General features: G+C 62.7%; 2 protein-coding genes across 2 annotated transcripts; both read left to right on the forward strand.

The window, feature by feature from the left end:
- Positions 1-1,517: 1,517 nt before the first annotated feature.
- Positions 1,518-3,590, forward strand: LOC128780130 (testis-specific Y-encoded protein 1-like). Its single transcript, XM_053917934.2, has 5 exons — positions 1,518-1,851; positions 2,744-2,841; positions 3,007-3,118; positions 3,232-3,377; positions 3,477-3,590. The coding sequence occupies exons 1-5, from the start codon at positions 1,518-1,520 to the stop codon at positions 3,585-3,587; spliced, it is 801 nt and encodes a 266-aa protein (XP_053773909.2). The 3' UTR covers positions 3,588-3,590.
- A 7,368-nt stretch (positions 3,591-10,958) lies between these two features.
- LOC128780131 (testis-specific Y-encoded protein 1-like) lies at positions 10,959-13,031 on the forward strand. Its single transcript, XM_053917935.2, has 5 exons — positions 10,959-11,292; positions 12,185-12,282; positions 12,448-12,559; positions 12,673-12,818; positions 12,918-13,031. The coding sequence occupies exons 1-5, from the start codon at positions 10,959-10,961 to the stop codon at positions 13,026-13,028; spliced, it is 801 nt and encodes a 266-aa protein (XP_053773910.2). The 3' UTR covers positions 13,029-13,031.
- The last annotated feature ends 507 nt before the right edge of the window (positions 13,032-13,538 follow it).

A 13,538-nucleotide genomic window follows, 5' to 3' on the forward strand; every position in this document is an offset into this window, starting at 1 on the left:
CACCTCACACTCCTACTCCTGCACCCTTCCCTGGAAACCTACCCCACAGCCTGGCGTTGGCTCTGCCCGTGAACTCCCTTGGTTCCCGTTACTCGCCCTGCCGCTCCCGGTAGCGGTGGAGCCCACCGGCCCCGGGCACCAGTCCCCTGCGACGAACGGGTTAGATGTCCGTGAGCAAGGGCAGATTTTCGAGAGCAGGGGCGCGTGAGAAATGCAGGGTAGCTGAAGAGAGGGGGACATACCGGTCACGAACCCCTTGCCTTCACTCCTGCTCTCAGAGGGCCAGCAGGCCTTAGTTTCTTTCAGCAACGCAGCCTGAAATGGGGACACCTGGGGCCCATCTTTCCCTTAGCGAAGCAGGGTAGAAAGAGTTGGCGACGCAGAGTTCCCAACGGCATTCCCACACCTGAACGGGTCACTGGGGCAGAGGGCCAGATGGGTGCTGTGTGAAACGCAGCAACCCCGTAAGAAGGAGCTGCCTTGCCTACTTAAGGCAGCGTGTTGCTGTAGCTCACTGGAATCCCCAGGTGGGGAGGGGACAGAGAGCCGGGCGCAAGGACAGACAGGGAGCGGGACTGAAAGAGGGAACAGGGAGAAGGTGACACATGGACAGAAAGACTGAATGCACCCTTTGCTTGGCTCTTTGCCCTCTTGAAGGGAGGCCAGAGTCTTCTTCTGGCACGGGCTTTCCCTCTGGCTGGCCCCGGCCCCTTGCAGGGGCTGTCCTCCCAGGAATAGCCTCTGCTCCCAGGACGCGCGTCCCTGTGCCTCTCTCCCTTGGTTTACCCAGGGACCCTGGGAAGGTGCCATGGAGAGGTGAAGAGGTAGTGAGCAGCTCTAGTTAGCACCTGCAGGAAACACACAGCAGACGGCCACGGCCAGGGAAGGGCCGCAAAAGGTCAGAGAGTGAACTTCGTGGGCACCGCCTTGATGCGAGAGAGGGTTAGCTGCGCAAGGGAGGGGGCTGACAGGCGGGACTAGGAGTGTGCCGCTCAGGGGAGCCTCGGTTGGAGGACCCCAGAGGAGGCGAGCAGGCTGGGCGTGGCTGACAGCCCGCTCCTTGATCCCTGGTCTTCCTCTCCACTAGGGGGCGACTGAAAGGTACAGGCGCGGCGCGCGGGATCCCGCCAGAACCTGGGGTCGCCAGGGCCCCAGGAATGCTGACAGAGCAGGGATAAGGGCGGTGCCCCTTGGCAGCTGCCCGGCCGCCGAGCCCGCAGACATGGCGAGTCCTGCTGGGCACGCAATCGGCGGTGCATCGTGCGCTATGGGGGTGACCACAGCCCCTGCCAGGGCCCTCCAGGTGACAGGGCTGCCGGGGTGCCGAGGCAGTGCAGCACGAGGGGACCGTGGCGGCCGCCGGGGGTGGCGTTGGGGGCCAGGTGGCGGAGGGCTGGCCAAGGATCGCTACAAGGGAAGGGCGAATGCTATGCAGAAGCCCAGGCCCTCAGAGCCTGCTGGAGGGGGCGAGCCTGGCTGGGTGGAGGGTGGCGCTGCGGGCGGGGTTGGTGCTGGACATGCGGGGTCTCGTGCAGGTGCTGGAAGTGGGGGCAGGAGGCCAGAAGTCGGCTGCAGAAGAGGCCCCATTAAGGGCCGAGGAGAAGCCAGGTGGGAGCAGCGCGCGGCCGCCACTGGAGGTGCTGGAGGCCCTGCAGTGGCAGCTGAGCGCCGAGAGTGCCCGAGGCCGCAGGGACTACCTTGCTGTGAAGCTGGCCACGGCCCAGCGGCGGAAGCCCATTCTGGAGCGTAGGCGGAGCGTCATCCAGCGCATCCCCGGTTTCTGGGCCAAAGCCATATCCTTCCCCGTGCTGTGTGTGGTGGTGGTTGGCATGGTGGAGGAGGACGGCTGTGGTGAGAGGGCGAGGAGGAGGGTCCGGGCTTGTGAGGGGGTTGTGCGCGGAGGACAGAGCCTGGCACCTGCAGAGGCATAGGAAGACAGGGGAGAGGGGCCGTGGCGGGTGATGGGAGGCATGGAGAGGGAGGGCCGGGCAGGGAGGGAAGGGCTGTCTCTGGCCGTCAGAGCAGAAGGTGTGGGCACCAGCCACCATTCCCGCGCTGCAGATATCCGGGGCGCATTGCTACAACCCAAGAGCCCAGAGGAGAGCTTTGCCCAGGGGGCTCGGGGAAGGAGACACGTGGCCCGCGCCCACCTCCCTGATGCCTTCCTTCCCGTGTTCTTGTCAGACGGCAGGTCCCAAGAAGGTTTGGGGGCAGGCCACAGAGCCTGTTCCCACCCTCCTTCCCTAGGCACACCCAGGCGAGCCTCTCCGGGCACGTGCACACACACAGACGCGCAGACACACCCTTTTGGTGGCAAGCCGCCTGTTTGGGGGAGTTCCAAAGGGGAACGCTGCCTTCCTGCAGCGCAGGGGTGTCTGGAAACGACTGCGTGGTGACACGGTCTCTGCGGAACAGGCGCACTGCTTTCTCTGGGACCCCAAGGGACAGGGAAAGGGCACGGGCAGAGGACCTCAGCGCTGAGTCCTCTGCGCCAGCACAGCCTCCCGAAGGGCTGGTGTCTGGGAAGGAGTGGAGGGGGCGCCTGCCGTCGCAGTGCAGGCAGCCTCAGGAGAACATGAGCCCAGAGGTAGCAGACTGGGGAGCCAGTGTGAGTAAAGGCAGTCGGGGAGGGCACAGCAAGAGGGCACACGTGCGGAGTCCAGGTGGGAGGGCCTCGGCAGTCTCTGTTTCGGGTTCAGTCGAAATCCGTGGCTCTCAGCTGTGCGTGGCCTTGGCTCTGAAGGCTTCTTGACCAAAGAGCAGATTCAGAACCACCCCCAGATATCAGCCATCATCAGTGACCAAGACGAAGACATGCTTGAGTACTTGCTCACTGTGGAGGTCAGACTGGGGTGGCAGAGGGGCAGTCAGGTGTGGGGGGCCTGGGCTCCAGGCGGGAGTGGTCCGAGCACAGGGAGGAAGGGAGGGGGAGGCGGGTGCTTCCCGCCAGCAGGCAAAGTCAGGCAGCTGGGTCAGATGACACCTGCGCCCACCACGTCTCCACAGGTGCAGGAACTGGTTGGTCCGAAGCACCGCTGCAGGCTGAAGTTCTTCTTTCGGAGCAACCCCTACTTCCTGAATGAAGTGATCATCAAGGAGTACCATGTGAGCCTTGCAGGTGAGGTGGGGTTGCTGGACTCGGGTGTGGGAGGGCAAGGAGAAGGGGTGGGGTGGGAGACCGGTGTGGACACCGGGCAGTAGGAAAGCACACAGGCAGGTCCTTCGCTTCAGGCTATCGGGCCACTCGTTCCACTGCCGTCGACTGGTTCTGGGACTATGAACGCGGAGTTCCCAGCCGCAGGCAGGACACAAGCAGCGTCAACCTCTTCAACTGGCTGTCAGAGCACAGTCTTCCTGGCTCGGGCAAGATTGCTGAGGTGAGGCTGCACTGGCCATGGTCAGAAAGGGCGATGCTGGAGGCCCCGGGGTGTTTGGAGCTGTCAGGGACAGTGCTTGCAGGGGCTGTTTCATTTCAGCTCATAAGTGAGGACCTGTGGCCCAGTCCCCTGAGGCACTACCTCAGGGGTACAAAGGCCCCACTGGAGGGAGCTGCAAGAGGACCCGTTGCCGAGGAGCCCAGGGGCTAGGCGTTCCCAGGTCAGTCAGTGGTTGCACCCAGGAGACTCCTCTGAGAAACAGCAGGGAAAAGTCAAGCTCAGGACATCTGGACGTTCCCCAGGGCCCCACGTGGTCCGCGGGGATATTTCAAAGGGCAGGGGCCGGCCCCTGTGCCAAGGGAGTGCTTACCCAAAGCGGGATACTTTAACACGTTTCTGCGATTCCCTGTCTCTGGCAATTTGGGCGCCCCCCTACCGGGGCCCGGAAGCACTCAGTGGGCCGCCGTACCGCGCGCCCCCTCCCCAGCTCTCCACACAAACTTGTACGCAGCCATGCTGCACCTGCTCTGCAGCCTGTGGCCCGGGGTCCCTGTCTAAGCCCAGGGCTCCTTCAGCCGATCCCACCTACCTTCTGGTGGCCTCAGGCTCCAGGCAGCACGCTTTTCACGTCCTGGGGCCTCTCAGGGCACGGTGCAATGACTGGGGACACCATGGGTCACAGAGTGGCCCGAGACACCACCATTGGGTGGTGTGCCCCTGCCGCTGAGTGCGCGACTGGGCATTCTTGTTGGGGTGAGAGTCTCGGGGGGGCAGTCCAGAGCATGCGGTGAAGAGGGCAGACCATGCAACCGGCCAGGGAGGACACGGCCTGGGCGCGGTCTTCCCGCGCCAGTGATGGCCGAAGGATTCTGTGTGGTTTTCCCGCACAGGAACAAAGGCTGCCCCGGGGATCGCCTGTGGATGTGGACGCACAGACAGATGGCACCGTGTGCCTGAGTGACGGGGAAAGACACATAAAGGTCTCAGCAGTGCTTCCGCCTCTGTGTCTTTTGTAGCCGGGTCACGCGCCACTCTTAAGCACAAGGGCCGCGCCCCCATTCACACATCCAGTGCACGTGGAATCCTGCCCACGGTCCCATCTCTGACTGGAGGAGATGTGTGATGAGCAGGCCGGGCAGGGCCTGCAGACTCCCTTGCCCCATCACGGCCCCGTCCATGCCACCTTACGACTTCAGCAACCTGTTTCCTCACCCAAGCAGCTCCAGCTCAGGGTCATGAGCCAGAATCCAGATAGGGTCCTGTCAGTGTACTTTGGGCTTGTCCATCTGTATAGTTGCCGTGCTCCCAACACCTGCTGCTACGTAGTTCCTCGACTGAGGACGAAGTTTATGCAGCGGGTAGGCTGCATGTGTGCACTCAGGGACTCCCCAGGCGCCTTCCTTTGCCTCTGCTTGTAAATGGGCACTTGATGTGACAGAGAGTGTCGGGCTCCGGGCTCCGAGGTGCAGTCGCAGATAAGAGGATCTGCTTCAGTTCTGCCCGGAGGGGACGCTTTCGTGTTCCTGTAGGATGAGTGTCAGGAATCCATGCCCCAGGGCTGAGGGCGGAGGCAGCGCTGAAATGTTTGATCTGGAGGACCTCATGCAGCTGACTGAGGTGAGGTGAGGGAATGAAGTGTTGGTGGAAGGGGACATGGTGGCCTTGGAGTAGGGCTGTGGTTGTTCCCCGTAATGAAGGGGAGGGCGATGCCTGGAAGTGTAGCAGTGTGCAGATAGGGAGTTCCGGTGGGAGTAGGAGTAAGTCTACGGGGTAGGGGGTGGGAGGCGGGTAAGTGGTGCAGAAGGAGGATTCCGAGGACGAGCAGGGAGGCAAAGATGGAAGAGCGGGGTGAGGCCGTTGGGCAGAAGCCGAAGGCATGGAGGAGGAAGCGCTTGCGGAGGAGGCTTGTGGAGAAGGGCCTGTGAGAAGGAGGGAAGTGCACCTTGGGGGACTTGGTGCAGGAGGGGCTGGTAGTTGGGGAAGAGGTTGTGCCCGAGGTGACGGTGGTAAGGAAGGAGTTAGCACTGGATGTGTGGTTGGTTCATGTGGGGGAGGGTCTTTGGAAATGTGTCAGCAGAGGAACAGCTGGGGGGTGGGAGAGGAGATCTGGAGGTAGGGAGCGAGCAGGCAGGTGCTGGTAAAATAGCAATCAGTGTGGGAGGAGGAACAGAACGCCCAGGAGGGGAAACGAGAGAGAGAGGAGCTGTGGAAGCTTAGGGGTTGGGGGAAGAAGCGGGAATGCGGGTCCGGGTGTTACAGGAGCTGGTGTTGCGCGCGCAGAAGGAGGTGGTGGCGGAAGACCACCTGAAGACGATGAGGAGCCTGAGGTCCAAACACGGACCTTAGAGGGCTGAGCAGTGCGAGCAAGAGCAGCGACCAGAGCGTGGACAGGTGGAAGTGGCAACGTTGGTGCCGAAGTGGATGACTTCATGCGAGTGGGACAGTTTTGGCCTAGGGCGAAGTGCTGGTGGCAAGGAAGGATGTCTGGTGGAATCTGCAAGTGTGGAGGGAGGAGGTGGTGACTGAAGAGCAGTTGCTGGAGGAGGCGCAGCTTGTGCTGCAGTAGGGAGCCAAGAAGGAGTAGCAGTGAGAGAAGCGTAGGGCCTGCAAGTGGAAGCGGTGGTAGGGGGAGAGAGTTTTCAAGAGCTAGAAGTGAGAAGAAGGCAGGACGAGTAGAGGCTCACACTCTGTTTGTGGAAGGAGTGGGGTAACACGAAGTTCTGCTGAGGGAGAGCAGGGACGGGCAGAATCACCCTGAGGAGAGGCTGCAGGGGCAATTGGTTGCTGGGGGACAGCTGGTGCGGGAGAGCGGCGGGACCCACCGGGAGACCGGCGGGTGGAGGGTCCCGAGGGCGGGGCCCAGGCCAAAGCACATTGGCTAGGCCAGCACTCACCGAAACAGGAGCAGGCTGGGCCTTGACCCATGGGGCCCTGCACCTGGACGCCACTGGAGCCTCCAGGGGCGCTGCAGGCGGAGATGGAGCCCTTGAATGAGCGAGCCAGCAGGGCCTTCTCTGGGTTCGAGTGTGGGGCTTCTTAGAGGAGAAAGTCCCACCTGGAACTCAGAAGCAACGTCCATCAGCGCACGTGTGCATTCTGGGCCGAAGCGCAGTCCTCGGGGCCGCACCGCAGGGACTACAAGGTGCCAGAGCAGGGCCCGGAGTAAGGCATCAGCGGGCTTACTTTGCAAAGGATACGGGCATTTTCCAGAAGGGCTCCGGAGCTCCCACATGGTGCAGAAGAGCTCAGGGTGGGCACCACAGGCAGATGCAGAGCTTTGAGGGCATGCCTCATCTCCATGGAAACAGTGCAGTCCAGACCAGGACACACACCGAGGCTCGTACTGCACAGGTTCTTGTGTGAGTAAGGCTGCAGGAGGGCGCCTTGAGGTTCCACATGCTCAGTCAGAGGCAGGAGTGTGTGGCGTGATGAAGAGGAGGCTCGGCTGCCCATGGGGGCTCTGAGGGCCAGGAACCCCCCTCTCGGGAGCAACAGGAATGGAGCAAAGGAGAGCCACCGTAGGCTCCGTTGCCCTGTGAGGACAAGGCATGGGCCTAGGGGGAAAACGGAGGTGATGCGATGGCACTCTGTTCTCCAGAAACACTGCATTTCCTAGCCGCTCCCTGCTCAGGACCCTGCCTGCAGGCTCCTTGACCTAGAGCAGTTTGTCAAGCACTTAGAGCTGTCCGCCATGATCAGGGAGCGAGAAAAAGAACACGGGGAAACCTCATGATCGATCTGAAGGTGAGGCTGGGTAGAGCAAGGCGGGGCAGGGAGGGAGCTGGGGAGGATCAGCCGCCGTGCCCGGGAACAGGACATGGCACGCACCTGGAGTGAGATTCCTCCCTGGGCGCCCACTCTTCCCAGCAGGTGGATAAAGGCGGTGAGCGAGGCCAGACCCTGCTCTTGTTTGGCACTTGGTCCCACTTCCTCTGTGATGTGATTGTGAAGCCGTATGTCAGTAGGCTCCCTGACATCCTGATATTTGCAGGATCCCCGCATGGCTGGCAGAAGCCGGCGGGTTGAACTTGTTGCAGGCGGCCCTCTTTCCAGCTGCCTTTCTTCCTGACGGTCTAGGCTGTCCGTTTGCCGGGCCACTCGGTGGCGTGAGCATGACCAATGAGAGGCCTCCAGCCTCTCCGCTGGAGGCAGCGCTAGGACCCGCGCCAGCACCCAGCGGTGCTGGACCCACCGCTAGGGCAGCCCTAAGGACGTGCGGCCGTAGTCCTCACTGCTGTCGTTCCCCATCCCAGAGCTTGGCCGGGGGGAGGCGGCGGGGGGCGGGGGGCGGGGGTGGGGTGCTGGCGGGATTGCGGAGGTCAGGCCTCCCTGGCAATGCCGGGAAAATCCTTGGTGTGTGAGCCAGCAGTCTAGGATTTGGGTGAGAGCTCGGCCCCGGCCCCTCACCTTTTCTGTTTCTTCTGCAAGTGGGTCTGCCGTGGACTGTGGCCCAATCCTCTGCAGTCCTGTGTGAGGAAGCTGGCGGCAGGAGAAGCGCAGGAGAAAGGGCAGCTTGGCGAGGAGACCACCCTTGGCAGGGCACTCTGCGGAGGAGTGACCCACAGATGGGCCATTTCATTCTTCCCTGGACCCGTCGAGACAGGGAGGACTAAAGCCCAGGACCCCAGGTCTCCAGGCCATCAGGGTAAGACGGGAAGCCCGGAGCGGGCCTCCGTTCCATTGCAAACGGCAGCCTGCACCACTTCGTTGGTGCAGTAGAAAGCGGGTTCTGTCTGGCGAAGCCCGCCTTGGACGAAGGACCGTGCGTGCCCAGAGTATCTCCGCACTCATACTGCTGCGGTGACTCCGCTACCCTGACCTCCCATTCCAGGCCAACCACCCCACCCTGCGGCCCACCTTCCACCCCTTGATCGGTGGCCTGCACAATGCTCTTGCCACCTCCACTCCCACACATGTGTAGGAAGCATGAGAGGTTCCTCGAGTCCCTCCTGTGCCCCCTTCAGATCCTCACAGCCATCGCGGGCATGCTTCTGGGCCTCCTGCGCCCTCCACCACCACGGAACCCTGGTCATTGTGGAGGAAAGTGTTGAACACAAGGGTGCAGGGCATCGAAGAGGTCTGCGCTGCAGGTGCCATGCTCTCTCATTCCTAGAGGCTTGCACCTTTGTGAAAGACATTTCGCCCTCGGGGCTCCTGTTAGTTACACAGGGCACAGGCCAGGGTGAGGGACCCTGTGGTTGGGCTCTTCGATCCGCATGCAATGTGCAAATCACCCACAAATGCACTCTGTGCGGTGTTCGGATTCATTTGAGACGAGGAGCAAAGAAGCACATGGACTGCACATCTTAGAGCGTAGATTGCGCGCACAGCTTTCCGGGAATTCGAGACTCGGGCAATGTTTGAGTGATTCGGGGACGAGCCCGGCCATCAACATCCCCGCTGGGGATCTCTCCCCTACGTGGGAGTGAGGGTTAGTTACTCCGTCCACCCTGGGTGACACAGGGAAGCCCGAGGGTTTGGCGAGCTGGGCCAGGCAGGACGGGCCCCTCCCAGTCAGCGGCCGATGGCCCTGCGGGCTTTTGCTCCTGCACGCAGAAGGAATGCAATCCTGCCTACGATACGGGTTCTCTGGAGGGTGGTCCAGATGTTGCCCAGTCTGCAAGCCCCACGGCTGACCCCCACCCCTTACTTGCAGCCCAGCCGACCCCCCGGCACAGGTGCAACCCTCATAATGGCCATGTGATGACAGGTCCACCCATACCACCACCCTCACGGAAGGCCATCTCATTTTCCCACTGGCAGAATCAAGCCGAACATCCTGGGGTGGAGTGCACACAGCAGGCTACCCAGTGACACCGCAAGGTGTTTCAGCCTCTGTGCACTCTCCTTGCTTGAACGGCTGCACCTTCACTTGACAGGAACGTCAACTTTGGTTTCCGGGGTGTGCCCCACCGTTGCACATTCTGCTTCAGTGTGCAAGACCTCCGTGCGCTGACACGGATTTCCACGTCTCCCTTTGGTGTGACTGAGTGCTGCGTGGCGCTGCCCCGGGCACCTGCTTGCACACAGCAGGGCCTGAGCAGCCTCCCGGGCCGGCCACCACACACCTCACACTCCTACTCCTGCACCCTTCCCTGGAAACCTACCCCACAGCCTGGCGTTGGCTCTGCCCGTGAACTCCCTTGGTTCCCGTTACTCGCCCTGCCGCTCCCGGTAGCGGTGGAGCCCACCGGCCCCGGGCACCAGTCCCCTGCGACGAACGGGTTAGATGTCCGTGAGCAAGGGCAGATTTTCGAGAGCAGGGGCGCGTGAGAAATGCAGGGTAGCTGAAGAGAGGGGGACATACCGGTCACGAACCCCTTGCCTTCACTCCTGCTCTCAGAGGGCCAGCAGGCCTTAGTTTCTTTCAGCAACGCAGCCTGAAATGGGGACACCTGGGGCCCATCTTTCCCTTAGCGAAGCAGGGTAGAAAGAGTTGGCGACGCAGAGTTCCCAACGGCATTCCCACACCTGAACGGGTCACTGGGGCAGAGGGCCAGATGGGTGCTGTGTGAAACGCAGCAACCCCGTAAGAAGGAGCTGCCTTGCCTACTTAAGGCAGCGTGTTGCTGTAGCTCACTGGAATCCCCAGGTGGGGAGGGGACAGAGAGCCGGGCGCAAGGACAGACAGGGAGCGGGACTGAAAGAGGGAACAGGGAGAAGGTGACACATGGACAGAAAGACTGAATGCACCCTTTGCTTGGCTCTTTGCCCTCTTGAAGGGAGGCCAGAGTCTTCTTCTGGCACGGGCTTTCCCTCTGGCTGGCCCCGGCCCCTTGCAGGGGCTGTCCTCCCAGGAATAGCCTCTGCTCCCAGGACGCGCGTCCCTGTGCCTCTCTCCCTTGGTTTACCCAGGGACCCTGGGAAGGTGCCATGGAGAGGTGAAGAGGTAGTGAGCAGCTCTAGTTAGCACCTGCAGGAAACACACAGCAGACGGCCACGGCCAGGGAAGGGCCGCAAAAGGTCAGAGAGTGAACTTCGTGGGCACCGCCTTGATGCGAGAGAGGGTTAGCTGCGCAAGGGAGGGGGCTGACAGGCGGGACTAGGAGTGTGCCGCTCAGGGGAGCCTCGGTTGGAGGACCCCAGAGGAGGCGAGCAGGCTGGGCGTGGCTGACAGCCCGCTCCTTGATCCCTGGTCTTCCTCTCCACTAGGGGGCGACTGAAAGGTACAGGCGCGCGCGCGGGATCCCGCCAGAACCTGGGGTCGCCAGGGCCCCAGGAATGCTGACAGAGCAGGGATAAGGGCGGTGCCCCTTGGCAGCTGCCCGGCCGCCGAGCCCGCAGACATGGCGAGTCCTGCTGGGCACGCAATCGGCGGTGCATCGTGCGCTATGGGGGTGACCACAGCCCCTGCCAGGGCCCTCCAGGTGACAGGGCTGCCGGGGTGCCGAGGCAGTGCAGCACGAGGGGACCGTGGCGGCCGCCGGGGGTGGCGTTGGGGGCCAGGTGGCGGAGGGCTGGCCAAGGATCGCTACAAGGGAAGGGCGAATGCTATGCAGAAGCCCAGGCCCTCAGAGCCTGCTGGAGGGGGCGAGCCTGGCTGGGTGGAGGGTGGCGCTGCGGGCGGGGTTGGTGCTGGACATGCGGGGTCTCGTGCAGGTGCTGGAAGTGGGGGCAGGAGGCCAGAAGTCGGCTGCAGAAGAGGCCCCATTAAGGGCCGAGGAGAAGCCAGGTGGGAGCAGCGCGCGGCCGCCACTGGAGGTGCTGGAGGCCCTGCAGTGGCAGCTGAGCGCCGAGAGTGCCCGAGGCCGCAGGGACTACCTTGCTGTGAAGCTGGCCACGGCCCAGCGGCGGAAGCCCATTCTGGAGCGTAGGCGGAGCGTCATCCAGCGCATCCCCGGTTTCTGGGCCAAAGCCATATCCTTCCCCGTGCTGTGTGTGGTGGTGGTTGGGATGGTGGAGGAGGACGGCTGTGGTGAGAGGGCGAGGAGGAGGGTCCGGGCTTGTGAGGGGGTTGTGCGCGGAGGACAGAGCCTGGCACCTGCAGAGGCATAGGAAGACAGGGGAGAGGGGCCGTGGCGGGTGATGGGAGGCATGGAGAGGGAGGGCCGGGCAGGGAGGGAAGGGCTGTCTCTGGCCGTCAGAGCAGAAGGTGTGGGCACCAGCCACCATTCCCGCGCTGCAGATATCCGGGGCGCATTGCTACAACCCAAGAGCCCAGAGGAGAGCTTTGCCCAGGGGGCTCGGGGAAGGAGACACGTGGCCCGCGCCCACCTCCCTGATGCCTTCCTTCCCGTGTTCTTGTCAGACGGCAGGTCCCAAGAAGGTTTGGGGGCAGGCCACAGAGCCTGTTCCCACCCTCCTTCCCTAGGCACACCCAGGCGAGCCTCTCCGGGCACGTGCACACACACAGACGCGCAGACACACCCTTTTGGTGGCAAGCCGCCTGTTTGGGGGAGTTCCAAAGGGGAACGCTGCCTTCCTGCAGCGCAGGGGTGTCTGGAAACGACTGCGTGGTGACACGGTCTCTGCGGAACAGGCGCACTGCTTTCTCTGGGACCCCAAGGGACAGGGAAAGGGCACGGGCAGAGGACCTCAGCGCTGAGTCCTCTGCGCCAGCACAGCCTCCCGAAGGGCTGGTGTCTGGGAAGGAGTGGAGGGGGCGCCTGCCGTCGCAGTGCAGGCAGCCTCAGGAGAACATGAGCCCAGAGGTAGCAGACTGGGGAGCCAGTGTGAGTAAAGGCAGTCGGGGAGGGCACAGCAAGAGGGCACACGTGCGGAGTCCAGGTGGGAGGGCCTCGGCAGTCTCTGTTTCGGGTTCAGTCGAAATCCGTGGCTCTCAGCTGTGCGTGGCCTTGGCTCTGAAGGCTTCTTGACCAAAGAGCAGATTCAGAACCACCCCCAGATATCAGCCATCATCAGTGACCAAGACGAAGACATGCTTGAGTACTTGCTCACTGTGGAGGTCAGACTGGGGTGGCAGAGGGGCAGTCAGGTGTGGGGGGCCTGGGCTCCAGGCGGGAGTGGTCCGAGCACAGGGAGGAAGGGAGGGGGAGGCGGGTGCTTCCCGCCAGCAGGCAAAGTCAGGCAGCTGGGTCAGATGACACCTGCGCCCACCACGTCTCCACAGGTGCAGGAACTGGTTGGTCCGAAGCACCGCTGCAGGCTGAAGTTCTTCTTTCGGAGCAACCCCTACTTCCTGAATGAAGTGATCATCAAGGAGTACCATGTGAGCCTTGCAGGTGAGGTGGGGTTGCTGGACTCGGGTGTGGGAGGGCAAGGAGAAGGGGTGGGGTGGGAGACCGGTGTGGACACCGGGCAGTAGGAAAGCACACAGGCAGGTCCTTCGCTTCAGGCTATCGGGCCACTCGTTCCACTGCCGTCGACTGGTTCTGGGACTATGAACGCGGAGTTCCCAGCCGCAGGCAGGACACAAGCAGCGTCAACCTCTTCAACTGGCTGTCAGAGCACAGTCTTCCTGGCTCGGGCAAGATTGCTGAGGTGAGGCTGCACTGGCCATGGTCAGAAAGGGCGATGCTGGAGGCCCCGGGGTGTTTGGAGCTGTCAGGGACAGTGCTTGCAGGGGCTGTTTCATTTCAGCTCATAAGTGAGGACCTGTGGCCCAGTCCCCTGAGGCACTACCTCAGGGGTACAAAGGCCCCACTGGAGGGAGCTGCAAGAGGACCCGTTGCCGAGGAGCCCAGGGGCTAGGCGTTCCCAGGTCAGTCAGTGGTTGCACCCAGGAGACTCCTCTGAGAAACAGCAGGGAAAAGTCAAGCTCAGGACATCTGGACGTTCCCCAGGGCCCCACGTGGTCCGCGGGGATATTTCAAAGGGCAGGGGCCGGCCCCTGTGCCAAGGGAGTGCTTACCCAAAGCGGGATACTTTAACACGTTTCTGCGATTCCCTGTCTCTGGCAATTTGGGCGCCCCCCTACCGGGGCCCGGAAGCACTCAGTGGGCCGCCGTACCGCGCGCCCCCTCCCCAGCTCTCCACACAAACTTGTACGCAGCCATGCTGCACCTGCTCTGCAGCCTGTGGCCCGGGGTCCCTGTCTAAGCCCAGGGCTCCTTCAGCCGATCCCACCTACCTTCTGGTGGCCTCAGGCTCCAGGCAGCACGCTTTTCACGTCCTGGGGCCTCTCAGGGCACGGTGCAATGACTGGGGACACCATGGGTCACAGAGTGGCCCGAGACACCACCATTGGGTGGTGTGCCCCTG

Source organism: Desmodus rotundus, unplaced genomic scaffold, assembly GCF_022682495.2.
Source record: "Desmodus rotundus isolate HL8 unplaced genomic scaffold, HLdesRot8A.1 manual_scaffold_499, whole genome shotgun sequence".
In the NCBI taxonomy this organism is placed as follows: Eukaryota; Metazoa; Chordata; class Mammalia; order Chiroptera; family Phyllostomidae; genus Desmodus; species Desmodus rotundus.

Bases quoted from the DNA above. Each gene is read 5' to 3' on its own strand.
- LOC128780130 (XM_053917934.2), top strand. From the start codon at position 1,518: ATGCGGGGTCTCGTGCAGGTGCTGGAAGTGGGGGCAGGAGGCCAGAAG. The intron at 2,842-3,006 runs GTCAGACTGGGG...ACGTCTCCACAG, and splicing joins AGTACTTGCTCACTGTGGAG to GTGCAGGAACTGGTTGGTCC. The intron at 3,378-3,476 runs GTGAGGCTGCAC...GTTTCATTTCAG, and splicing joins GCTCGGGCAAGATTGCTGAG to CTCATAAGTGAGGACCTGTG.
- LOC128780131 (XM_053917935.2), top strand. From the start codon at position 10,959: ATGCGGGGTCTCGTGCAGGTGCTGGAAGTGGGGGCAGGAGGCCAGAAG. The intron at 12,560-12,672 runs GTGAGGTGGGGT...CCTTCGCTTCAG, and splicing joins GTACCATGTGAGCCTTGCAG to GCTATCGGGCCACTCGTTCC. The intron at 12,819-12,917 runs GTGAGGCTGCAC...GTTTCATTTCAG, and splicing joins GCTCGGGCAAGATTGCTGAG to CTCATAAGTGAGGACCTGTG.